At 32.2% G+C, this 26,328-nt stretch overlaps 2 protein-coding genes across 15 annotated transcripts; both read left to right on the top strand.

The window, feature by feature from the left end:
- Positions 1-189: 189 nt before the first annotated feature.
- Positions 190-19,980, top strand: LOC126848306 (inositol hexakisphosphate and diphosphoinositol-pentakisphosphate kinase 2). 13 transcript variants are annotated; one of them, XM_050589095.1, is made up of 31 exons: positions 190-367; positions 628-737; positions 900-1,000; positions 1,069-1,164; positions 4,059-4,259; positions 4,394-4,534; positions 4,673-4,763; positions 4,972-5,126; positions 5,270-5,562; positions 5,930-6,124; positions 6,214-6,300; positions 6,375-6,563; positions 6,749-6,834; positions 7,026-7,163; positions 7,665-7,694; positions 8,379-8,613; positions 8,694-9,129; positions 9,225-9,358; positions 9,469-9,583; positions 9,660-9,899; positions 9,988-10,104; positions 10,223-10,380; positions 10,466-10,614; positions 12,031-12,078; positions 14,403-14,708; positions 15,850-16,029; positions 16,333-16,573; positions 16,891-16,979; positions 17,078-17,189; positions 17,490-17,876; positions 17,972-19,980. In XM_050589095.1, the coding sequence occupies exons 3-31, from the start codon at positions 968-970 to the stop codon at positions 18,405-18,407; spliced, it is 5,118 nt and encodes a 1,705-aa protein (XP_050445052.1). In that variant the 5' UTR covers positions 190-367; positions 628-737; positions 900-967; the 3' UTR covers positions 18,408-19,980. The 13 variants fall into 13 exon arrangements, with proteins under 13 accessions (XP_050445052.1, XP_050445053.1, XP_050445059.1 ...); XM_050589096.1 differs by having other exon boundaries at positions 6,749-6,846; positions 7,026-7,148; XM_050589102.1 differs by having other exon boundaries at positions 6,749-6,846; positions 17,622-17,876.
- A 3,019-nt stretch (positions 19,981-22,999) lies between these two features.
- LOC126848286 (protein Fer3-like) lies at positions 23,000-26,089 on the top strand. 2 transcript variants are annotated; one of them, XM_050589064.1, is made up of 4 exons: positions 23,000-23,188; positions 23,877-24,031; positions 24,908-25,067; positions 25,147-26,089. In XM_050589064.1, exons 1-4 carry the CDS (start codon positions 23,141-23,143, stop codon positions 25,297-25,299), a joined length of 516 nt encoding a protein of 171 aa, XP_050445021.1. In that variant the 5' UTR covers positions 23,000-23,140; the 3' UTR covers positions 25,300-26,089. The 2 variants fall into 2 exon arrangements, with proteins under 2 accessions (XP_050445021.1, XP_050445022.1); XM_050589065.1 differs by having other exon boundaries at positions 23,060-23,188; positions 23,788-24,031.
- The last annotated feature ends 239 nt before the right edge of the window (positions 26,090-26,328 follow it).

Below are 26,328 nucleotides of genomic sequence, written 5' to 3'. Positions count from 1 at the left end.
TATAATCTCGACAAATAGAGTCCTATATTATAGGATTCTATCGGCAAAGAAATCTTTCGTCTTGATTGGTCAATCAAACACTTCAAAATTTCTGTAGCATCAAACAGAACACCAGAGAAATCGAATATAGAGAATTTGTACGCATGCTATATACAAAATTAATGACGCATGCGTGGAAAAATTCTACGATCGAGGAACATCGCTTCGAGATTCGATTTTGACACATGTCATGTAAAGTGAGATCGACATCACATGGAGACGCAAATTCAAATGTCTTTGCAATCGTGATACCGGATCACGTATTTCGTGTCATATTACAAGTCTCGCGCAAGCACTGATATCAAGAATCGCATTTCCATCTTGATCTGTAAGTAATGTTCTATTCAGTTGCATTTCGGTGTAAATGCGCATCGGCAAAATTGCGACGCCGTTTTGCATGGCTGTTTTCTTACGTTTTTAATTCCGATATAATATTGCCCGATTTAATCTGCCGGGAGCAAATATACTCATCGTACGTGTTATTGTTTGCAATTAATTCATGTTATTACAAACGCGGAGGAAAAGGGGTTATCTACTTCGTAGTACGTACAAACATTACACACAGCATATGTTTATCCTATCTTTCAGGTTTATAAACATCGATAGGCGCGCATAGGCTTTGTTACAACTTGCTAGACGAGGCCCGAGTCATAAGAGCCATTATTAAATGGATCTTGAAAGAGATTGAAGAAATTCAGGTGGGACAAAAAAACTTGTAAGAGAAATAGAACAAAACAAATTTATGAACATCTTTGTCAATCATTTAAGTAGTTGCATTTAATTATATGTCTCATTGTAACTGATTGGCACATTTAATTAATGTGAATAATGTGAGCTAATGTCATTTTTTCTTTTTTTAGTGTGAAAGATATTGTTTAATATAAGCACATGAAACAGGTGTTTCTTTTATCGATGAAACTAATCTGACATGTCTTATACTGAACTGGAACATGGTTATCAGGTAAATGTGCTTGTAACTCTGAATAAAATTTTGCTCTTGTTAGGTGTATAACAAAATTTTGCTTTCAGGGTCTCAGAAATGCAAGCAGACCAATGTTCTACATAGGAGATATAAATACAGTACAATCATCTGTTATTTCTTCAATCTATCGCTCATCGAAAAGAGTAAGTTAAAAATTATTATTTTACTATTTTTTAAATTTAACAAGAAGGTTTTATAGGCATGTGTATAAAATTACATAAAATGCACATTAAAATTTATCTTTTTATTCTGACAAAATATATATATATACACATATATTTATAGAATTTTATAGATATATAATAAAATATTTTAAATATTTCTGTTCTTTTTTGTTGTATATGATACAACAATTATTTTTTTTTTATTTTATATTTTTAATTATATGAAATTGACTTGTATCTGATATTATGGCAACAAAAAAGCAACACAAGATAGAACTCACATGTTTGTAACAATTAGTGTTTTTGAAATACAAGATAGATTACAGAATAAAAAAATTAATTAATTTTTTTATTTGCATTATGTCATAAAAACAAATATTTGTATGTAGATATTAAATAAAAATTTATTTATATAGAGGTTAGAAATATGTGCATGTATGCGTGTTTAGTATGTAGATGCTTCCTATACATTTAAAAACACACCTGATCTATTCATACTTATTTACGATATATTTATTCTTAGCAAGAATAAAAATATATGAATAGTTATGTAAACAGTTGTGCTAAAGAAATCATTTACCTTTATAGATTCTTTTTGGACATTTAAAATTTATATTTACATTAATAAATCTCTATCTAGTGGAGTTTGTGAATGCAATTGGTAGAAAAATAAGTTTTGTGATGTTTGGACAGATAGGAATTTATCTCATTATAAGACAAATTATTCGAGCACGAATGGTATGCACACACATATGATATAAAAAACTAAACCTAAACTTTCTAATAATGCATGCAGTGCAGATATTTAGCCATTTTGCTCATTGCATAAAAATAGAACAGAAATGTGTTTATATGTTGGCTATATTAAATGTAACAATACTAACACATTAACTGAATTATATATATAAATATAAACTTAATAACTCATAAACTTATGAAATTAGCTCTGATTGTGGCAAGTTTATATAATTACTTCGTTATTTAGCAAAGATCATTTATTCATAAATATCATAAATATTCATAAATATCATTTATCATTTATTGTTTCAATAATGTATGTGAATGTAACTTGACACAGTGCACTTATAACCTAAATTATTTTACTAGAAATGTAGCATACTATATTATGCATTACACTTTGATGCTATATGAATACACTATCAAATATATGAGTCTTAAGTAGCAGTGATAATATTTAAGTGTCATTTGTACACAAATGTACATACACACAAAAGAATAGAACTGATAATTTTTATTTGATTCTTTTATCATGATACTATTATCATGTTACTATAATCACATTTATTTTGTGATTAGTATTGTGACATTTGTTATTAATATGAAATGGTTGTCTATTATCTATTATCAGAAAAGTAGATATAGGATATTATCAAATTTTATAACATTCTTGAAGATATATAACAATAATTTTATGGTAGATTTATAATTAATGTAATATATATGTGTGTATACATACATACATACATACATACGTACATACATACATACATACATACATACATACATACATACATACATACATACATACATACATACATACATACATACATACATACATACATACATACATACATACTATACATACATACATACATGCATGCATACGTACATACGTACATGCATACATACATACATACATACATATGTACATGATGCATACATACGTACGTACATACGTATGCACATACGTGCATACAGTACATATATGCATGTACGTACATGCACATGTACGATACGTGCATGAGCATACATACGTACATACATACATACGTAATACGATACATGCGTACATGCATACGTACATTGCACATACATGCATGCACAGTACATGCACTACATGCACATCATCGCACATATCGCATACGTACATACGTACATACATACGTACATACGTACATACGTACATACATACATACATACATACATACATACATACATACATACATACATATATATATATATATATATATATATATATATATATCAGAGATATTTAATTATACATATTATACAAATTTACTATTATGCGAGAAATACTTCTTCTACTTATTTATTACAATAATTTTAAATGACAGGAAATTAAGATAGATTTTATTAGATCTAATTTTTTCAAATTGCAGCAATTTTTATTTTATTTTGATATTCTCAAATCTTTTTACAGTGATTAACAAACATTTTTAACTCGCATGTTGCTGCATGACTTGGCATTGCATTTCTTGCATTGATATGAAATGTAGTGAAATATAACAAATATAAGATAATAATACAGAAATAACAAGAAATAGATGGAAATTAAATCATTTATAGATGAACAAAATTTTCATATTGAATCACGAATTTAAAGACTACGTGATTTTTATCACATCCAAATTTATGTTTCATGCTTGTTGCTTGATTCATATTACCTTTCTATGTAGGCAATATCATATGCGATCAACGTATAACTTACTTATTGAAAGATCAAACTAAAGAATATAATGAGTAATCTTACGAGAGTTCGCGATGAAAATTGTCCTCCTGATGACAAGCCTAGATTTCTGTCCTGTCTAAAGGCATACTGGGTGAGCACTATTTAGCTTGAAGATTTTATAATCTTCATCCTTGCTTGTTATATATCAGAGTTTAACAGCTTTATATTCAATTTTAGAAAATATGTTATATAAAAATCAAGCTTTGTGTGTTCTATTTTGGCTATCACTGATTTTCGATATGGTAGTGAATTTTATTTTAAATTTTCTATGTAATTATGTTATAATTTTTTTATTTATTAATATTGATTGTATCACCAGGACTTATATACACAGTGTATCTTTATGAGTAAATATTACTTAGTCGTTTGTTTTACTTTCTAGCCGGAATTGCCAGAAGGGTGTACCCAAGATGATGCTTATATGGGTGGCAGCGATGTGGAAGGAGAAGGAAAACAAGTTTTGGTTGGAATATGTGCAATGGCGAAAAAATCGCAGAGTAAACCGATGAAAGAGATTTTAACAAGGCTTGAGGAATTCGAATATATAAAAATTATTGTCTTTCCAGAAGAAGTGATATTGAAGGTAATATATACATATTTTTATTGTAGAGAAGAGAGTTTATGTGATATATGTTTACAAAATATATATATTACATATATAATATACATATTACATATAAATTACATATATAAATATGTGTCTGTTCTTGTTTATAGGAACCTGTAGAAGATTGGCCTATAGTTGACTGCTTGATAAGTTTCCATAGCAAAGGTTTTCCTCTTGATAAAGCTATTAATTATGCGAGTTTACGTAAACCGTTTATTATTAATAATCTTCCAATGCAATATGACATTCAGGTATATATAAACTTTTGATATTTCAAGATAGTCTCTAACATTTTTGCATATTATATATATATATATATATATATATATATATATATATATATATATATGTGTGTGTATAAATCCTATTACCAAAAAAAATTGTCATAGGATCGAAGAAGAGTTTATGCCATATTGGAGAATGAAGGTATTGAAATTCCACGGTATGCCGTTCTTGATCGAGATTCGCCAGATCCGAAACGTAAGTTGTAAAATTTATTTTGGTTATAAAAATTATGCATTGTTACTTGTTTTTCAACAATTTAGAGTTTTGAAATTGAATAACACATACTACACACACACACACACACACATACATACATACTATGGTGTCCAAATAAGTTTAGAAATCCTTGTTGAATATACATATATTCAATTTTTACATATACAGAATATACAATGTATTTCAGAGCACGAATTGGTGGAATCAGAAGATCATGTAGAAGTAAATGGTATTACTTTCAACAAACCATTTGTTGAAAAGCCAGTATCCGCCGAAGATCATAATATATATATTTATTATCCTACTTCCGCTGGCGGAGGCAGCCAGAGATTATTTAGAAAGGTATTATCTTTTCTCAAGCTAAATATGTAACAGATTTCTTATATGCAAATTTAGGAAACACGCGTGTTATTTTCTTAAATAGAAAGAATTAAAAATTTTTATAAATATATAAATATTTATGATAATATTTGTTCATTATACAGATAGGTAGTCGTAGTAGCGTATATTCGCCAGAATCTCGCGTTCGTAAGAGTGGATCTTATATCTATGAAGATTTTATGCCTACCGATGGTACTGATGTTAAAGTTTATACCGTGGGACCTGATTACGCTCACGCCGAGGCAAGAAAAAGTCCGGCTTTAGACGGAAAAGTTGAGAGAGATTCGGAGGGCAAGGAGATTCGTTATCCGGTAATATTAAGCAACGCCGAAAAACTTATTAGTAGAAAAGTATGTATGGCCTTCAAGCAAACAGTTTGCGGTTTCGATTTATTACGGTATGTATATGTATTACTATTATGAATTATGAATGTAATGTAATCAGCATCAATTATGCAAAAAATTAATCCATTTTTTCAATTATTTTTTTTTTATAGACAATGATAAAATTTTTTTTGAATATGTGTGATGTTACTACGATATATGTTACACTGTATATGCTGATAATTATTGATGCAGTTATCAATGTTATTTTAGAATGCGTATTGTGATGTTACATATTTAATAATATTTGACTTCCTTTGCCATACTGACTTTAGTCGGGCAACCAATATTAATAACGGCGCGAATATAATGCGTTTTCTCACATAAATAGCACAAAGTCAAATGATATAATTGATACAAAAAGCATGGTTTTATTTGCAGAGCAAACGGTCAATCGTTTGTATGTGATGTAAATGGATTTAGTTTTGTAAAGAACTCGAATAAATATTATGACGACTGTGCCAAGATTTTGGGAAATATGATATTAAGGGAATTGGCCCCTACATTACACATTCCGTGGAGCGTTCCCTTTCAATTGGATGATCCTCCTATTGTCCCAACCACATTTGGTAAAATGTTAGTATAATCATAATTCAACACTATAACTAGTAATGTTATTAATAAATCAAAGTATATTATTAATTTTATTAAATAATTATTTATAGGATGGAATTGCGCTGTGTGGTAGCAGTTATTAGACATGGGGATAGAACTCCAAAGCAGAAAATGAAAGTAGAAGTGCGTCATCCAAAGTGAGTACAAAACATCCGATATATATCGATTTTTCGATTCGAAGAAATATTAAAATAAATGTAACATCTTACAGATTTTTTGAGATATTTGCAAAGTATGATGGCTACAAGCATGGTCATGTTAAGTTAAAACGACCCAAACAATTACAAGAGATTCTTGACACAGCTCGTAGTTTACTAACAGAAATACAGCATCGTGCAGCGGGACCCGAGCTAGAAGAGAAGCAAGGGAAATTGGAACAACTCAAGAGTGTCTTGGAAATGTATATATCAATCAACAACTATATAGCGCAAAGTCAATGTAGTCAATCTCTTATCTCGTGGGACTATTATTAATATTATATATAATTTATATTAATAATATTATATATATTATATATAATTAAGCAAATTATATATATGATGAATTTGTAGTAAGATTATTAATTGCACATTGTATGGACATTAGGTATGGACATTTTTCTGGCATAAATCGTAAAGTACAGCTAAAGTATCAACCGCGAGGACGACCGCGAGGAAGTTCCTCCGACGACGGTAGCGATCTTAGTATGCCACATTTATTTTCTAACTGTATTTTATATGATTATATATGTACTATATCGCATATATATTTTTTGAACATATTTTAATACAGGAAAATATATAGATTTAATATACATATGTTTTAAAAGATTTTAAAGATTTTATATGTATATAGAAATGTGTATATTTTTTTCTCCCTTTAGATCGACTAGGGGAACCGTCCCTCGTTCTAATATTGAAGTGGGGCGGAGAATTGACGCCAGCCGGACGTATTCAAGCGGAAGAGTTGGGACGCATATTTCGCTGCATGTACCCAGGTGGTCAAGGTAGACACCTTAGTGGTTCGTATCTTATGTTCATATGTTTGCCATGCTCGCTTTTAAGTTTCTACACAGTATTGGAGATTATTTTTCTACATCAACTTTCCTCTGTTAACTAAATTTGATCTAGGTCTTTATCCTATACATATGTATGGATTTTATAATCTAAAAATCTATAGGTTTTCACGCATTAATATCAGTTGTATTTTGAGACTACTACATTATATAAATTGCAAAAATATTGGACTTAAAATTCGATGTGTTATTATTGAAATCAGATTTTGAACTATTATTATATATAATTTTACTGTATTTTGTAAGAGATTCATAAAAACTACTAAATTACATATGAGTAATTTTAACATTAAGTTTAACAAAAAAGTAATTGCCAAAGTAGCAATCGCTGTGGCACTAACAATCGTATTGGCAATCATATCTTAATAGTTAGTAGTAAAATATAGTAATTACATTCTCTCTCTCTCGAGTCACATATAGGATAATTCATCTCAAATGTTATTTCAGAGGAAGAATCAGAGATGTTACCAAACCACGGTAACCTTTTATTTACGATCCACGCTTATTTCATAGTTCTCTATAGATTATATTGCTGTCTTTAGAAATAGCAATGTTATGATAGAATGGACGGCGTTACAGTAAGAATACACTTGCACAATTTTGTGTCTTTTTATTTGAATACTCGACTCAACTACCACTTGATTCAGTGAGATGAGTTCTTGACAGCTTAAAGAATTGCATGGTTTTAGCATTGTACACTATGCAAATTTGATTTTGCTTCTTCTATATGCTGATGAATGTTTCTTTATCTTTAATGGCACTACAACACTATAACACATTAAATGTTAGTTTATTTTTCATACAAGACACATATTATATGCACGCACTATGTACAATATGTTTCTCTCAAAATGTAATTTTTCATTAAAAATTATAACACCAGGAGAGTTTTAAGGTAACTCTAAAATATTTAAAGACATGAAAAATTTCTTATAGTGTTTTTCGCGTTATAATACAATATGTAATATTATAATATCACAATTAATATATTTATTTTATGATGATCTCAATGCCAGAACTTTGATAGGTCATCTTGACAATCACTTTTGACAATAATCTCTGAATTATTGTTTAATTGTTGTTGCATTTTCTGTAATTATTATTGTATCTCGAAGAATCTTTCTATTATGTTGATATCATTCCCTTTATGTAAAAACATAGGTGAATATGCAGGTGCGCAAGGATTGGGTTTATTACGTCTGCATTCCACATTTCGTCACGATTTGAAGATCTATGCTAGCGACGAGGGACGCGTTCAAATGACTGCGGCAGCTTTTGCGAAAGGATTGCTCGCATTAGAAGGAGAGCTAACGCCCATTCTCGTACAAATGGTTAAAAGCGCAAACACCAACGGTCTTCTGGACAACGATTGCGATAGCAGTAAATATCAGAATATGTGAGTAAAGAAATTTTTATTTTTGTGCCTGTAAATGAAGACTAACTTTTGCTCTACATATTCGCGATATTTATTATTAGGGTAAAGACACGTTTGCATGAGTTGCTTCAACAGGACCGAGAATTCACTCGCGAAGATCGCGAACAGATCAATCCGGGAAATGCATTGAGCATCAATGCCGCTTTAGATTTCGTCAAGAATCCAGTCCGATGTTGCCAACACGTTCATATTCTCATTCAAAAGCTTCTGGATATTGTACGAATTAAAAAAGAAGATCCGAAAACAAAGGACACGATACTTTATCACGGTGAAACGTGGGAACTGATGGGACGTCGCTGGGGAAAGATCGAAAAAGATTTTTGCACGAAAAACAAACGATTCGACATCTCCAAAATTCCCGACATCTATGATTGCATAAAGTATGACTTGCAGCACAACAATCATACGTTGCAATTTGAACATGCAGAAGAATTGTACACATATGCTAAATCTTTAGCGGATATAGTAATTCCTCAGGTATAATTTATTTTTGCCGCTAATAATAATAATAATTCTATTAACGATTTTATTTTTCTACATGCGAAGTATATATGTTATTTGTTAATGTACAGGAATATGGTCTGACAGTACAAGAGAAATTAACCATTGGCCAAGGTATATGCACGCCTTTGTTGAAAAAGATACGAGCAGATTTGCAACGAAATATCGAAGAATCTGAAGAGACCGTCAATAGACTTAATCCTAGGTATTACATTTGAGTTCTATTTTTAGAGATTTTTTTTACTAGCTTATACATATATTTTCTTTACTAAATAAGTTCTTTAATAAATAATAATTAATGTTATTTCTTCATAGATATTCCCATGGTGTTTCAAGTCCTGGACGCCATGTACGTACGAGGCTATATTTCACGAGCGAGAGTCATGTACATTCTTTGCTTACCGTGTTGCGTTATGGTGGTTTACTTGATGTAAGTAATATGCTATAGCTGAAAAAAATTTTATTTTATACTTTTTTTTTCTAATTTTTGACATATCGATTAATAGGTAGTGAAAGACGAACAGTGGCGACGCGCGATGGAATATGTCAGCATGGTCTCCGAGTTGAACTATATGTCGCAAATTGTCGTTATGTTGTACGAAGATCCGACTAAGGATCCGAGCAGCGAAGAACGTTTCCACGTTGAGTTGCATTTTAGTCCTGGCGTTAATTGTTGCGTACAGAAGAATCTGCCGCCTGGCCCCGGATTCAGACCACATTCTCGCAACGAAAGCAGTCATAATATAGTAAGCGTCAAAGATTCTGAATTATCTGGCTAATGTATTAAAAATAATAATACAAATAAATTAATTTTATATTGGCCTTTCTTTTAAGGGAGAAAACGGTGGTTCTGGCCAGGACACTAGTTCACAATGCAGTACTCGGATAGAGGAAGAGGATGTGGAATTGGGAATTATTGAGGATGATCTTGTAAATCCTGCACTGCAAACTGTAAGTGGTTTGCAACTGTAATGGTTTGCATCACATCGTTAAATTTTTAACAAATGATAAATTGTATGAGATTTATTAAACATTTCAAATATTTTTGCGACGTGGAAATTACTTCCAGAATACATCTCCGCCGCTAATGGAAACGGATGCTGCGGATTCTATGTTGGACAGTCCGACGACCAGCCGTGCAATTGATATGATGGACCTAGACCCGAATATGATGGACGAACCATATGATAGTGGATTCTTACAAAGCTCGGCTCCGATTCCCATCAGGTTTGTTTGCGTTTCTATATTTTAATGTAAATTTTCCATGGATAATATCTAAAAAATTATTTTATTTACATTACCATATATGCAGCGCTAGAACTGTGGCCGGACATGAAGCCGCTAGGCTTGGCAGCCAGTTAGCAGCGAGTCAACGACAACGACGAAGCAGAGAAGTAGGGACCATCATGGAACCGCGCGCGCGAAGCTATGATCACCAGCGGCAAGAGAAGCCCGAGAAAGGTAAGTGCGCTTTATTGAATGCAAGTTATTTGTATCAGTGAGCAGATTTGCGATAAATTTTGAAATAAGTGTGCAGGATGCTAATAATAAATCGAGCGATATATTAACTTGTCGATATCCAATGTTAATATGTTAATTTGCTGTGTGTGTATGTGTATACGCGCGCGTACATGTACATTTAAGGACAGGAAATGGTGTCCGTCGGCGGTTTAGTGTATATGTGTGACAACCAAAAGCCTCACGCATACGAAACGCGCATATATTATTTGAAGTGCGAAAATCATGCAGCGAAGGAGAAAGTAGAGGCATTCCGATGTTGCATCTTTATCGCAAGTCATATAATTGAGAGAGAAAGCAATGCAAAACGTGATGTCAATTAATGATGTCCTATATCTGTCTCACTTACTTCAATTAAATTCAATTAAATACAAAGAGTTTGAGTGAGACAGTTATAGGACACCGTGCCGACTTGATACCGCTGTCGGTTGTATATGTATGCATCTAATCGCCGAGGGATACCATTCCTGCCCTTAAATGTACACATACACACAAATTTACGGAATGTGTACATAGACATATACAGTATCCTTAACACCTTAATGGTTTGTGCATGATTATAATTATTGATTGTTATATTTGGATTTTTTCCTTTATATATTTCCTTTATACATACTTGGATAGAACCAGTTATCAATATCTATAGTATGCTATATAATGAATGCCTCCTTTCCAAATTATGTAACGCTTCCTTTACCAAATTGTATAACAGCTTCATACCACAAAATATTTTATCGAAATAAATTCCATGTTAAAAACAATGGTAAAATATATCGGAATTTTTATACCACATTTAGTATTCGATATTCTAAGTTGATGAGTCGATAGTTTGATACGGATAATTATACAACTTTTATAATAGTTGAAATTGTGTGTGAAATATCAATTTTTTTGAAATATTTATGAAATATTCTGAAAGAAATATATTAAACAAGATATCGATTTATTCATCTAAATTTCAAGCTATTAGATTTGTAGCTATGATATTTTTTGTTATCTATTGAATAAATGAAAATAGAGATTATAATATCGCCAATTTATACTATTTTTTACATAGTATCGCATCTAGATGAATAGGTTTTGGATGTGCCCAATAACGATAGTAGTAAGGATAGTAGTAAAGATATCTCTGTCTTTTTTTCGAATAATATATCTAATATATATCATAATAATATATCATCATAATAATATATATTTTACATAATGAGCAAAAACATAATGACGTTGAATTTAATATTTAACGTTGAAGTCATTGGACTTACATACGTAGAGCTTTTAGGGCTAATTACTGGCAATTGAAATGATGGTGGAACGTCGCCACAGTATTTTTTTCCTGTGTTCTGCTATCTTTGTTTGTAGCTGCGGACAAGCTGCAGTATCAGAGCTTGGACGCGGTCAACAAGGAAGGTATGTTCATCGGCCACCAATTTTTATACAGAATGATTCTTATAAATAATTCACACGTGAATCTTCTTGAAATGATATATTTTAATGATTCTTCTTATTTGCCATAGTTGAGTAGAGCATTCTACTTACTTTTTTCTTTTTAAATATGATTTCTTTTTTTTATATCTGGAACTCATATGCATACGTTGCAATGGAATAATTCCCCAGTAGTAGACTAGTGCGCACTGGTTAATCTCATATCTTGGCAAATGTAACACAATTCTGATATGAAGCAGATTATTTTACATTTTTAATTTTGTTGCAATTAGAATGTGCATATTAGTTGGACAATATATCGGTACCAGAATGCGCTTCACACATATTGTTGGTACTTCGAAGTGCTGATTAAAGTAACTCTTTCGTGCCTTACATATACTTTATAATTGATAGTATCTGTGATGTATCTCATCCCTTCCTCGATAAATTAATTTTCTGTATATTTTATCTACAAATTAATTTCTCACGATATGTTGCAGTTTACATTTATCGATATTCCATTATTTTTATTTTAATCAGTTCTGCAAAAATATATCGCATTTTGTGTAGACAAGAAAAAAATTGGTATTTTTTTTTTTAATGGCTAAATCTTTAGGATATATACCGGACGAAGTGCGAAAAACGGTCTGGTTAATCTATCCGGTGGGGTGATCTATCCGGAAAAGTTTCTAATGTATCTTGTTTCATATAGTATAGCCGAGAGAGATGTGTATTTTGCCGAAAGCCAAAGTAGGAGACGATGAGTTCCCAGTTGAAATAACTCTTTGCTCAGCGATAGTTGTGCGCGTGGAAGCCAACTAATTAAAATATATCGGCGACTGTCTGGTTCACACGTACACATGTGTGATCCATTCAGCCTGCCATCCCGAATCCTAGATCCCAAGATCGTAGCATCATCATCATCATTATCATCATTATTATTATCATTGACTCTCTACAAGTGTCGGAAAGATTCATGCATAGATACACGCATATGCTTGTTACTGGAACCGCTTTGAAATACTATTTAATTTCATCAATATCCTCGAATTTTTCTGAATAAAGAGTAATATTGCATCAAATTTTAGTTATCATTCTCAGCATCTTTTCCGTTTATATCCGCATATTTCTGTATACATTTCATCTCACATAAGTTCATCGTCATTGTGTTTTCATCTTCATCGCTTCCACTTTCATTGAATTTCTTTCAAATTCTCTATGTTGATATTTCTTCTGAATAGACAGCTCATAAATAATATAACATCTTTATTTTGATTTTTTTTGTTTTTTTTTTTATTCACACATAAGGACAGTAAAAAAGAACTCGGACTGATACACACATGTTGACATACCGTATCTTTCTATTGTATCATCACGATCGTATACTAATGCCATTGAAGCTTCGGCATTCTAATAAATGTCAGAGTACATATACGAGGCAGTCTTAAGTGTAAAAAGTCGTGTCGTGTGATTTGGTTGGCTTACTGGTTGCATGGCTATCGTGTGCCACGGTTGTTGTATTGTGTGCATACTCGTGAATCCGATATACTATAGCTATATAAACTATACGCGGGAAGAGTATCGAAGGTATACACTTTTCTTAATTTACTTTATTTCTCTCTTCCTCGGTGACGAATCTTTATACGAAACATCACAATAATCTAAAACATAATAATTGTAGTATTTTCTCGATTCAAATATTTTTCATTTAATGACAAGATTATTAAATTGTTATTTTGAATACACATATACAATATGTAATCGAGTACAATAATAGAGTACAACTTTCTTCAAGTTAACAAGATTTATATTATGTATGTATATATATATATATATATATATATATATATATATATATATATATATATATATTGTAGAGATTATTATTCTTAATATCTTACATATTAATTATTCTTAATATCTTGCATATTAATTTTTGAGTTTTCATCTCCGCAAAAAAAATCTACGCAAAGAAAGCGTAAACGAAAAGTTTATCACAAACTGCATTTTCATAATATTGATAACGCTTGGATTTTTTTCTCGCGTAGCAAGAATACAGCGTCATTGATCCAAAGATTCGTCCCGCTCTTCGGTAGATTGATTTTTTAATCGGTTCTTTCTCTCTTTTGTTTTTTTCTCCCTTTCCCCTCACGACGCCGTCATTCACCGAATGCTGCACCGTATACCCCTCTGATAAAAACGCTATCACCTGGATCTATGCTGCGCATTATGCATCCCTCTCTTCCTCTCTACGTAATCGCATCGTACCGCACCGCATCGCACCGCATCGCACCGCAATTCATTATCAGCCACAAAGCCGACTCCTTCGGTGGAACCTCGATGCGACGAATTGCCGAGGAAACCGGTGCCCCTGTCCCAGTCGCACAGCTCGCCGGAGCTGCCGGTCTCGCCGAACGAAAGTTTCGATTCCTCGTGCTCGCTTCGCAATGCACGCGACGATAAAGAGTCACCCGTCGTTTCTTGCTCGTTGCTCAATCCGATCCCTAGCAAAGTGCTGGAGCGAACTATCACCACCAGGTATCGCTCTCTCGGCAGAAAATACGAACGATCATACTCCGAGGTGACTTTGTTCTCGAGACCCTTCGAATTTTACGGTGAGTCCAAGAAAACGATAAACGCGAGATAACGAAGAGACAGAGTGACGTATGAACAAATGGTCTAGTCTTATAATGTAAATGTCAAATATGAGTATTTTACTGAAAATAAAAGAATAAATAGATGTTGTCTATATACATATATGTATACAGTGGCGATGGAGAATAGCTTCGCGCTTTGAAATTGGTAAGTAGCATTTAAAATATAATATTAAGATGTATTTTTTTATTACTCTTTTATTTGCACTAATATAAATTTTACACGATTAGATTATTTTTTCGTATGTTTTACTCTGTACTATTCGTGAATTTAATATCGGTGTAGTAAACGCGGAGAAACTTGATTTGCGAAATTAATGTGAAAGTGATCTCACGTGAATTGTCATATTTTTTTCTGTCATAATATCACAGTTTAAATCTATCGAAATTATATCGTTTCTCTCTCTTTTTTTATAAAAATGTTACATAAAGAATGCAAGGTGAATTAAACGAGATTAGAATGATAGGAAGAAACAATAATTAAAGATCTATTTACTGTTACATAAATGACAAATTTCGTACATATTTGCAAATTTTAATTCTGTATGAATACGCGATTAACTTTCGTTTCGTTGCCAATTTCTATTTGTTCAATAATTTTTTTCCAGTTTGGGTCATTCCCATTAATTAAAGTTTATTGAGCTTTAATTCTCTGTTTTTTTTTTTTAATTTGTTTATAGAAAAAGATAGAGAGAAAATACTGTTTAATATTAAGATTTATGGGAATCCTATGTTTACTAGTTAATTCGCTTTACTGTCCTATCTTCCTTCTTACTGATATTCTCTTCTTGAAATGCGAGCACGAATGCAAGCACGAGCACGAGCACGAGTCTGTCATGACAAAATCTAGAGCTTTATTATGCCGATCTTTATGGCTTTAATAAAGATGCACTCTACTTATATAACAATTTCATGACGTTCACCAACTATCACCACCATCAACACCAAACCCACGAGATTAATTGTCATCATTGTCCAGAAGTGTCTATCAACGTCTAACTATCCTTCGTCCGTCCAGATATCCGTGTCCTGGAACCACATTCCTCTTCTCCTCCCCTAGACGCGCGACCTCGGATCATTCAACCTGATCCTACCTGCACAGCACGGCGCCACCGACACAGTATCTCCGGACAGATGAGTTATTTCAAGCTGTTGGGCTACAATGTCAGCAAGAAGCTCACCGGCTCGGCTAATAGTCTCTTCAGCACTGCCGTGATAAGTGGTTCATCAAGCGCGCCGAATCTCAAGGATATGGTGCCGCCGCATGCATCCGCAGTCGCCGGTGAGTAATTGACGAATACTCGACATCTGTATTATATTTAAATAATATTTAAGATTTTTAATATCATTGAACGATTCCGGGATAGATAATATTAGACTTTTGTAACAGACAGCTTTTGTTAAAATTACTTGAAATGTAAATTGATATTTATTTGAAGCAACCTATACTTTCCAATATACACAACAATCCGATTCAAAATAAATAATAGTAAAAAATTTTGTATGAATAATGAAATAAAATAATAAAAATAAATAAACTAGAATGTAATGAAACATAGAAATAATTTTTATTTTTTACCAATAGCGATAGAAGGTTTCGGCGGGGTGCCACCCATCAGACCCCTGGAAACTTTGCACAACGCATTATCGCTACGTCAACTGGACGCATTCTTAGAGATGATGACGAGCGCGCCGTTGTACCGGACTCCAGCCTCGTCACCGCCCAAGTCATCGCCGGCCGGATCGACACACGAGTCTCTCAATGCGCCTCTCGGTCACGCTGGGATCATTCGCGAGTATCACTCTTCCGATACGGAAGCTGTCAGGTATCATAAAAAATTACATATCCGTAAGTATAATCGACTTTCTTCTTTTTCACGAGTTTCACTTCCCATTGTATTTCGAGTTAAATTATTCCTTTAAATTTGTTTTGCATTTCACGATTTATGTGAATACGAAAATAAGTATTTCATTTTTTCTCTTTACAGATATTACTTAAATTTGATCTAGAATTTATAGATCTAATAATATAGATCTAAATAGATATTATATTTTATTATTTGATTGCTATATAGAAATCATATGCGTTAATTAGATGCAGACTTGATTTTCATGTAAATGAATTACTACATTATTATCTCAGATACATTACGCCGGCTTCGATACAGTATAAGCCCGGGGAAGCAGAAACGTGTGACATCAGAAATATGCCATCGCCTACCAGTCCGAACAGTGCGTATTTATCTTACAAGTTGTATGTGACGATAATATCAATATTATTCTGATAATTTCTAATAACTTTTAATTTTGCATTATTTTGCATTATTTAGGTATAGGAGGGAGTAGCGAACCGCAATCTTTTCTATCTTCTGAGCCATCGTCACCAGCACCAACATCGACTGGCGAATGCAGTATGTCTATAAGCTTGATCAGTAATGAGAGGTGAGTAATTTAAAGTACATTTATGTGATTTATTTTTTCCTAATTTTGTACCTTCATGCCTTTTATACTAAATTAATCTGGTTGCGATTAACTAATTAATCTGGTTTGCATTGCTGTTATAGATGTGTTAACTTTATATTAATATATACTTATATATTTATCTATAATTGTACTCTCGTTAAATTTATTTTAGATTTTAATTTTTCCATAACATCTTATTACTAATAGTAATTTAATACTAATAGTACTAAATAAATAGTACTAAATGTCCATTTCGAAACAACATCTCTCCATTCGCAGCGCTCAACTCTTTATCCCGCCAAAATTCTCCCCGACTTCTTGCCTGGACGTCGATTTTAACGAATTTTGTATGCGTCTCGATCAAGAGAATCGAGAAAGTCGCGGCAGTGTCTCATATACGGATTATTATAGCAACGAAGACGGTCAGATACGCAAAATCACGCAAATGCCGCAAGTGATGCAGTCAGCTGCCAACAGCGCGCAATCGAAGCTTATATGTAGCGATGAGTTTACCTGCGAAAATATCGACGACGATGAAGATCACACACTAACCTTGAAACAAAGTGAGGAGCAAAAGAAACAAGACGTTAAATCGATATTTGAACAAAGGGATAATGTTAATCCTGTGAAGCAGCAGTTAAGCGGGAGTTATAAGAAAATTGGACGGTAGGAAAAATCCGGAACACCTAATTATATAATAATGTAGTTAATATTAAAGTAAATATACATTTATCACTAATGTCATTATTTGTTTATTCTAGCTTTGTAGTTGAAAGTACGGATGTATCGCACGCCGATGTCAGAATTAAGGAGATCGATAATACTTCCGACAAAACGAAACTTATCACCCAAAAATCTGATTTTTCAAACGCGACAAGATCTCCCGCGAGGAAGGATTCTAAAAAAAGCGGCGGTTCACACAACACTTGTCAGAAGCGGAAGAACTTTTCGCGTTCTCAAAGCGTCACGGCTCCAAAGTCCGTCGCGCCGAAGCCTGAGCCGAGTTTTAGTTACTCGAGACAGAGCTCTTTCTCGACCATGTCGGATGCGGATTTGGAAAACTGGAAATTGAACATAGATTCGACACGATCTTCGGGAAAGAGCCAAGAGGAACCTGTACTCACTGTAGCCAGTAGTCTCACGGATAGCTCTAATGTTACCATGGGTTTCGACATAAAACAGGAGGAAAAAAAATAAACAAATCCGGTAACAAATTAATGGACCTAATTTTTCTTTTCATATCCATGATATTCGATTTATTCTTACAATGTAACATCATGATATCAGAACTTTAGAAAAAATAGTTATCTTTCCCATAGACTATCATGAAAAAATTATTAAAAATAGCATTTAGCAGAACAAGAAAGTTATTCTAGTATTTTATAGCATTCTTTGTTAAGGCTGATAAAAGCAAGACTATTCATTTAGATTTAGGGTGAATTATACGATAGTGAATTTATCCGCTCGCCCCTTTCCTTTCATCTTTTTTTATTCCGTATGGTATTATAAAATAGGATTTATTAAATTAAATAAACATTATATATTATTCCTATTTTAATTCAGAGAATAGTTATTAATTTTTGACATTGTGTTTTGTGACTTATAAAAATATTTTTTATTTTTGCGGATATATAATTACGTTGGTTGATCTTTTCATAAGATAAAAAATAATGAACAAAAGTAGTAAACATTCGATTTAAAATTTTATGGGTTTTATAAAAAGAATTAACAAATTATTTAATTGATAGTTACAAAATTAACTTTTCAATCTCATGTTTTTACTTGCAAAATATTTTGTTCAATTTTTAATTGCAATTAAACTATTTTACATAATGCATATATTTCCACAATGCATATACTTCAACAAATAAAGATAATTTTTTATAAGTATTTACTTTAAAAGGAATTTAAAGTCATGAATTTTTCAATTTTAATCAACAAATAATATAGATTGACAATGTAACTTTGATTGCTTATGACTTTAATAAAAATCTTAGGCAGATAATGTTTTCTGCAACAATATTTTTTGACTAGGATCATCGCTGTTGACTGTGAACCATCGTAATTATGCATAGAATCTCTTCTTCTGAAGAGATTGCAGATGTACAAATGTTCTATTGATGTAGATAAATATGGCGATTATGTGATAGATGTGCTTCAATTAAATATAAGGAATATATCACTAGTATTTCAGAATATTAGAATATATATCTATAAAGGAAAATACATAGAAAAAGAAATATATGATTACCATATTAAGGATAGAAAAAGATGTGTAAAAATGTATACTTACTGGATATAGCAGCATATTCTTATCTAAAACAATTAAAAGATCTCTGTTATAATAATAGCGATAATACTGATGTAAATTAATAGTCAGACGCTTGTAGTTACCGAAGATGCGAGGGTAAAATATATACATTAGCTGACTCATTTGAATAGCGACCTAACAAATATTATGTTTCTCATATTTGTTTTCCTTAGATAAAAATAATTGTCGAAGTTGTAAGAGAATTTTCCGAGCCAAAGAATACCTCGGTTAAGCAATATAGTATTATACATTTGAATTTACAAAAAACCCCTGTACTGATACACTTGATATGATTTCAAATAATGAATTAATAAAGAGAATATATAATAGGTACTATATATAAATATTAATACGTGTAAAATAAAAATACGAAATATACGTAGGTGTATACTCATACACAACACATACATATCTATACTACACAAATGTTTTAATAAAATAATTTAAAAGAATGAAATATTCGGTGAGTCTATTTTTCCTGGTATATATTTAATTAATAATTGATATTTATGATTAATTAAAAATTGATATTTTTATTATCTTATTCGATAACTTAGTTTTTATATTGTTTAATGATTTATTCTCTATTTTTTACAGATATACATAAATGGATAAGAATTTAATCATATTTGAAAAACGTAAGAAATAAAAAAAAAATAAATAATAAAAAAATACAATATACAAATATGATTTTTAAATATTTTTGTATAATTATAAATTATAAATGTAGTTGTGAATTGTATAACTATATAGATATATATTGATATTTAATTTTTCAATACTTTGTTATATTCGCGCTAACGAGACACGTATTTTTTTATGACAAAATTTATTTTGTTTGAACAAAAATAACGTCGGCAACAATATCATCGGCGATTTTACGGCGATTATCTCTGATACTTCCTGTCTATAATTGGTTTCACGTCAAATCAAAACGCAGAGTCAATTTGCGATTTCAGCGGACACGTGCTCGTCTCTTGTGTCTTTTCGAGGGACAGCCAGCATATTGTTCACGAACGGGAGAGCGGTCGGTTCGATCTCTCGGAGCAAATTCTAGGGGTGTGTTTCACCCCTGAATCAATTAAATAGATATTAGCCGTGTCACTTGACGCGGTAAATGAAAGAGAGAGAGAGAGATAAAGATCGTCGCTTACAACGAGTGCGTATAAACATCGCGCGTCAAATCGGATCCTGTGTTTATCCCCCGAAGTGACTTCGATGAGGGGGTGCATAAAGTTATTAGTTATGCCTGGCACATCCCCCTTTCGTCTCGCAATATTTCCTCGCCCTTAGAATGCTCTAATTGCGTACAATTTCTCCCGATTCTTTTTTTCTTCTAAATCTCTATTTTCGTCTCGCAGCAACGTGACGCTGACAAATGGCTTTACGATTAATCAGACGACGTTTCAATTTTTGCTGAAAGTACAAAAATGTGTAGTTTACATATCTAAATGTCTTGCAATGAATTTTTTGTAATTCTAATAGATAATAAACGTTTCAACCTTAAACGAGTCTTACATAATATGTAACTTACGTAATAACTTTTTCATATAAAACTATTTTTTCAATAAAAATTGCAATAAAAATTTGAATTGCGAATAAATTGCGTAATATCGCATGAAATATTTGATAAACGGAATAACTGAATCTATATAGGATTGTAAGCTCGCACAGAGAGCGACGTGGATGTTTAATACAGCCCCACTGTAATATGCACTATATACATAACTGCAAGCTGACGCTTCGGATCGATGTTCCAGGCGTCGGCGCCGGTAAGCTTCAGAGCTTTTCGCCGTCATTTTCTGGAGGTACCGATTCGATATCTATAAAATCATATGTAAAATTATTGCGTTTTATTTCTATAGCTTGTAAAGCGAATTAGAAAAAATTAACGGGCAGTGAAATCTCTTGGAGATAAAATTTATTTTTGAAATTTCTAATCTGCTTGAGATCAAAGATTTTAGCTTTAAGAAGAATTAAATTAAGAGATATATCAGGAGACAAATCATAATTATTTGGTGATCAGCCGTTATTTTTATTATCGCTTTCGATATTACTTGTCTTATAAGATATATTGCTTTTATTACTAAAATTTTATTCGCATATTGTGTTAGTTCTTTTTTTTATATATTATACATTTGTTTTCCTGAAGTTTATTTAATGAGAAAAGTAAATTATTTATTTTTATCTGTTAATATACTCAGAAGCTATCTACATCTTAACACTTATTTTAAGAATCCTAGATTTCTCACGAGAACTCTATAAAGAGTCGCGTCATTCTATATTATATCGTATATTACGAATTTCCGAATTCGCGAAAATACAAACGGGACAATATGGAGCGAGTTGTGCGTAAACGCAGCCTTCTCCAGCTTTCGCACGTGTTCGTCCGATCCGATTTTGATGCGTCGCTAACAATGCACCGACCCCGTGCATCGTTGCCCGCAACGGGGTCACGCCTTTGAACGAAATTATGGGATTTCGTCACGGGTCTTTCCAGACTTTCCCGATACTTATTACACGGATTCGACGCAGATATCCCTCGAACAGTTGCGATGAGAGGGTGACCGAACGCGAAAATCGACGTGTTAGATATTAGAGATATTACGGTCTAGCGTATTAAAAGTAGTGTCTCGCAAATTAATAATAATTGAGTTGTTCACAATTTATAAGTTGTAAATTCATTGTAAATATAAGAAAAATCATCGATAACAAATTTTGAAAATTATATATTAACTTGAACCAAATTCTTGACGCATCAATTTGTATTCAATTTTGTCAAAATAAAAAAGCTTTTTCAGATTTTTTATTTACGGATTTTTTTTTATTATTGTGAACTTGATTCGAAATAAGACGTCTTATTAAAAACTGCTAGAAATCTAGATTTTCAGCATATCTATTAAGTTTCAAGATATCTGATGATTTTCTATATTAAAGTTTTGGGGATTGTAATTTAATATTTTTCACTTCAAAAATATATATTGATATATAACAAAAATAAATCGTAATTAATGAATTAAAATTCTATTAAAGTAGAGCACTTAATGTTCGTAACTTTTCAATTTACAGATTCTTTCGGTACTTTATTTGGATAACAGTTTATCTCAAGAGACATTTTTAGAAATTCAAACAATATAATTTTCTATTATGTTTGTATTCTTTATATTATATTTTTAGTTATTTGACAAACTGAAGTTTGACTTTTGCATTCTGTTCGTGTCCATCTTTCATCTTTCGGTCGATATCTGCGAGATCAGCAGTTCTCGCAGCATCGGTGGGTCGTGTCGAAGCAAGCACCGCCTACAAGGGTAAAAAGGGATGAAGAGGGTCCAATGTCACGATGGCATCGCGGCGCACGCGTTTCGCGGCGAACAGATTCCGTGCATTCGGGAATCCCGGGGGCGGTTACCACCAAGGGTATCCGCGAAATTTTCGAAAATTCGCCCTCTCATGCTCTCAGAAGAACGTGACGCTCGGTCCCCGAAACGTCGCAGGACGTCGTGGTCCAGGTGTGTGTGTGTGCGCGCGCGGACACATAATTTTTTTTAATTTTTTTCCATCCTCCACGAGTGAGCGAACCTGCTGGTGCATCTGCTTGCCGGTAGACAGAAAGCGGGATATGAGCTACACCGAACCGCTGTGGGAGATCAATGGAAATCAAGCACCAGTGAGTTTGCGGCGAATCCTGATATCGCGAGCGATGTCTTTGATTTATTTGTGATAACGAACGAGACCACACTCACATGCAATTATTATCAATAGAAATATATATTATTTTACAGCACAATATTTATTTGTTTCTAAAATTATTGAAAAAACATCGCCCGCGAGAAGTAAGATTATTGACGTGATTATAAATATTACCATTGCAAATCCATGCGTGATATACTTTAATAATTAACCGCCGAGATTAAAATCCGCTTCTACGTTAAATAGGCAACATGTCTTGTTACATAATATATTTTTATTTAAAAAACAAAAATAAAATTTCAGGGAATGTTTTTTTTTTTTTTTCAAGATCAGATTCATGAGATTCGGATGACGGTTAACGTTAATTAATTTTAATATATATAATATCAAAAAACATATTATATAAGTTATATATATATATATATATATATATATATATATATATATATTTGATTAGAGATATTTATATATGATATCACATATAAAGCTGAAGACTCTTAGATATTCAACGCACAAATGCGTCAAAAGACGTTAAGGTGTATAAAAAAATGTCCTAATGTATTAGACGCGCTGTAGATATCTTTCAGATACCGGCTTTTGGATTTTTGCGTGGTTCGTGTTGCCTGGACCAACCGATTCTCTCAGATGAAATCTATTCGCGACAGGTAATCGCGGCGGAAATGTCACAGTACGTCGGCGGTGATATCGCCAGCTACCCGATGTGGGATAGTTCCGTGTTATATCAAGCACAGCCGTCTACCCATCCACACGTGAACGAGCACGGATTGTACAGACAACCCTGCGCCTTGTTACACCAGAGGTAATCTTTTTTTACAAAAAATTAAGCATGGATCTATTTATTTTTTATCGAGATAAGACCGCTCTTCGTGTCTATCATGAATGTTTAAATAGCATCAGCAAATAGAAAGGGTAAAGTCGACAAATTGTAGAGATATCTATGACACAATCGCGATGTCAAAAGACCGATTAACAAGAATTAAAGCATCATAAAAGTTAAAATATATACGGTGTATCCATGGTATCTATTCCCTGAGAAAACATGGAAAACTTAAAATTATCAGAGATTTCTTTTATTATACTTATGGAAAAAATCATGAAATTCTCATAAAATTTTATTGAAACATTGTCAAGGATTTAAAAAAAAAAATTCTCTCTGATAATTTTTCTTTTATATTCTAAGCAATCCGATAAGCCAAGTTGTGAATTATGTTTAAAATATGTTATATAAATACACATTACATGTGTTATATAAATATACATTATTTCTGATTAATAAAATATTAAAGATGTAGTTCTTGAGAAATTCTCTTATATATATATCTTTATTGCTTATGTTTTTTATTATAATTTTTTAATGAATAGAGATACCAATTTTTTTTATTGTAATTTTTAATGACAAAAGAAATGAAAATATTATAAAAATGAAAAATGTTTGTCTTACGAAATCTATTTAGTTTTTTTTTTTTTTTTTTAGTTCATTTGCAAATTTCCCACTTGAAATTTAAATGAGTCTGTATTTTTGTGAAAAACATTGCTAAACGCATACAATAAAAAAACAACTTATTTTCCTGTACATTTATTTTTCCAATCGGAATCGTGTACTTAATAGATTCTCAGGATTGATTATTTTGCCGTGATGATAATGAATGTTTAATCGAGAATATGGAATTTTTAGTCGTTATACGCCAAACGGCCGTTCGCCGAATCTGCCGTCATCGACGACGAAGAAACCGAGGCGTCGAGTGGCCACGGTCTCCCAGAGGAGAGCCGCGAATATCCGGGAGAGGCGCAGAATGTTTAATCTAAACGAGGCATTCGATAAACTCCGCAGGAAAGTATGTAAAAAGCTTTTTTTTTTCCTAGAGAAAAGACATTTCGCGATTCACGTCTCCTGTGTGTATGGGATGATTTCAGGTACCGACGTTCGCTTACGAGAAACGGCTTTCAAGAATCGAAACGTTGCGTTTGGCCATAACGTACATCGCTTTCATGGGAGAGCTACTCGGTATCGAGCCAAGTAGTCCGAAACCGGAGTACATACCACGAGAATATTACTTGCCGAACTGAATCTCTTTCTTGTCTGTCAAAGAAGTGTTGATGCGGGCCGATGCGAGACTTATCAATGTTCGAACTACTAATTCGACGAAACACATGTCTTCCATTATTGATTAGTATTATAGTGTTAAATCAAGAGATGGACAATTTAACGTATGTCCGTATATATATATATATATATGATACTTCTCTCAGACTATTATACTCGATCCTTTTATCCTTCCTCTCAGTCTATTAATCTTTTCGATACTATATTCCGCAACGTTATGATTGCAAAAATGATTGCAATAAAAAAGAAATGTAAAAATAATTTTTAAATATAATGAATTTTTTTAATGGTTCCACAAAACATTTGATCTCAATAGTATCGAAATGATTAAAATCTCTGTCAATCAAATCTTTCCTTATATACCCACGCAGACAATAATCTTGTATCTCGATTATCGCAAATCTTGCGTGATTAGAGGAATCGATTGCGAGATATGAAGAGATAATATAAATTAAACTTTTCTGATGTCCTTTATTATTCGAAATACAGAAATTGTATATTGTAAGATGGGGTTACAAAATAGCAAAATAAAAAAATGTTTTGCGATTTTTCGTGTCAAGAAAATTAATCAGCGCGAGCAACGAGATTCTGAATATCGAAAGATTATAAAATTAAATTAATTTTTTTTTTTCAATATTAATAAAAATTTATTTATTCGAAATTGTTCTTGTTGGCACAACATATAACCCCATCTTGTAATTTCTAATTTAAATAAAACAACTGTATGTTGCTGATTACTGTGTGAATAAATAAATGGGTGTAGTATAAAAATAAGTTAAAATAAAAATTTAAATAATAATATCGTTATATCCGATACATTTTGTTAGAAAAGCTCACTTGTAGCTTTTGAAAATTATGTTAAATTGCCAATCATGTCTAGATTTACAATGAGAAAATTTTATAAGAACTAGAGAAGAGAGAGGAGAGATCACACATTCACTTTTATCATTTGTATAAAATTGTAAAATCGGATTATGCGATTGCGCGCAATA

This window comes from Cataglyphis hispanica, chromosome 3 (assembly GCF_021464435.1).
Source record: "Cataglyphis hispanica isolate Lineage 1 chromosome 3, ULB_Chis1_1.0, whole genome shotgun sequence".
Classification (NCBI taxonomy): domain Eukaryota; kingdom Metazoa; phylum Arthropoda; class Insecta; order Hymenoptera; family Formicidae; genus Cataglyphis; species Cataglyphis hispanica.
This window is presented reverse-complemented; position numbering and strand designations above follow the sequence as displayed.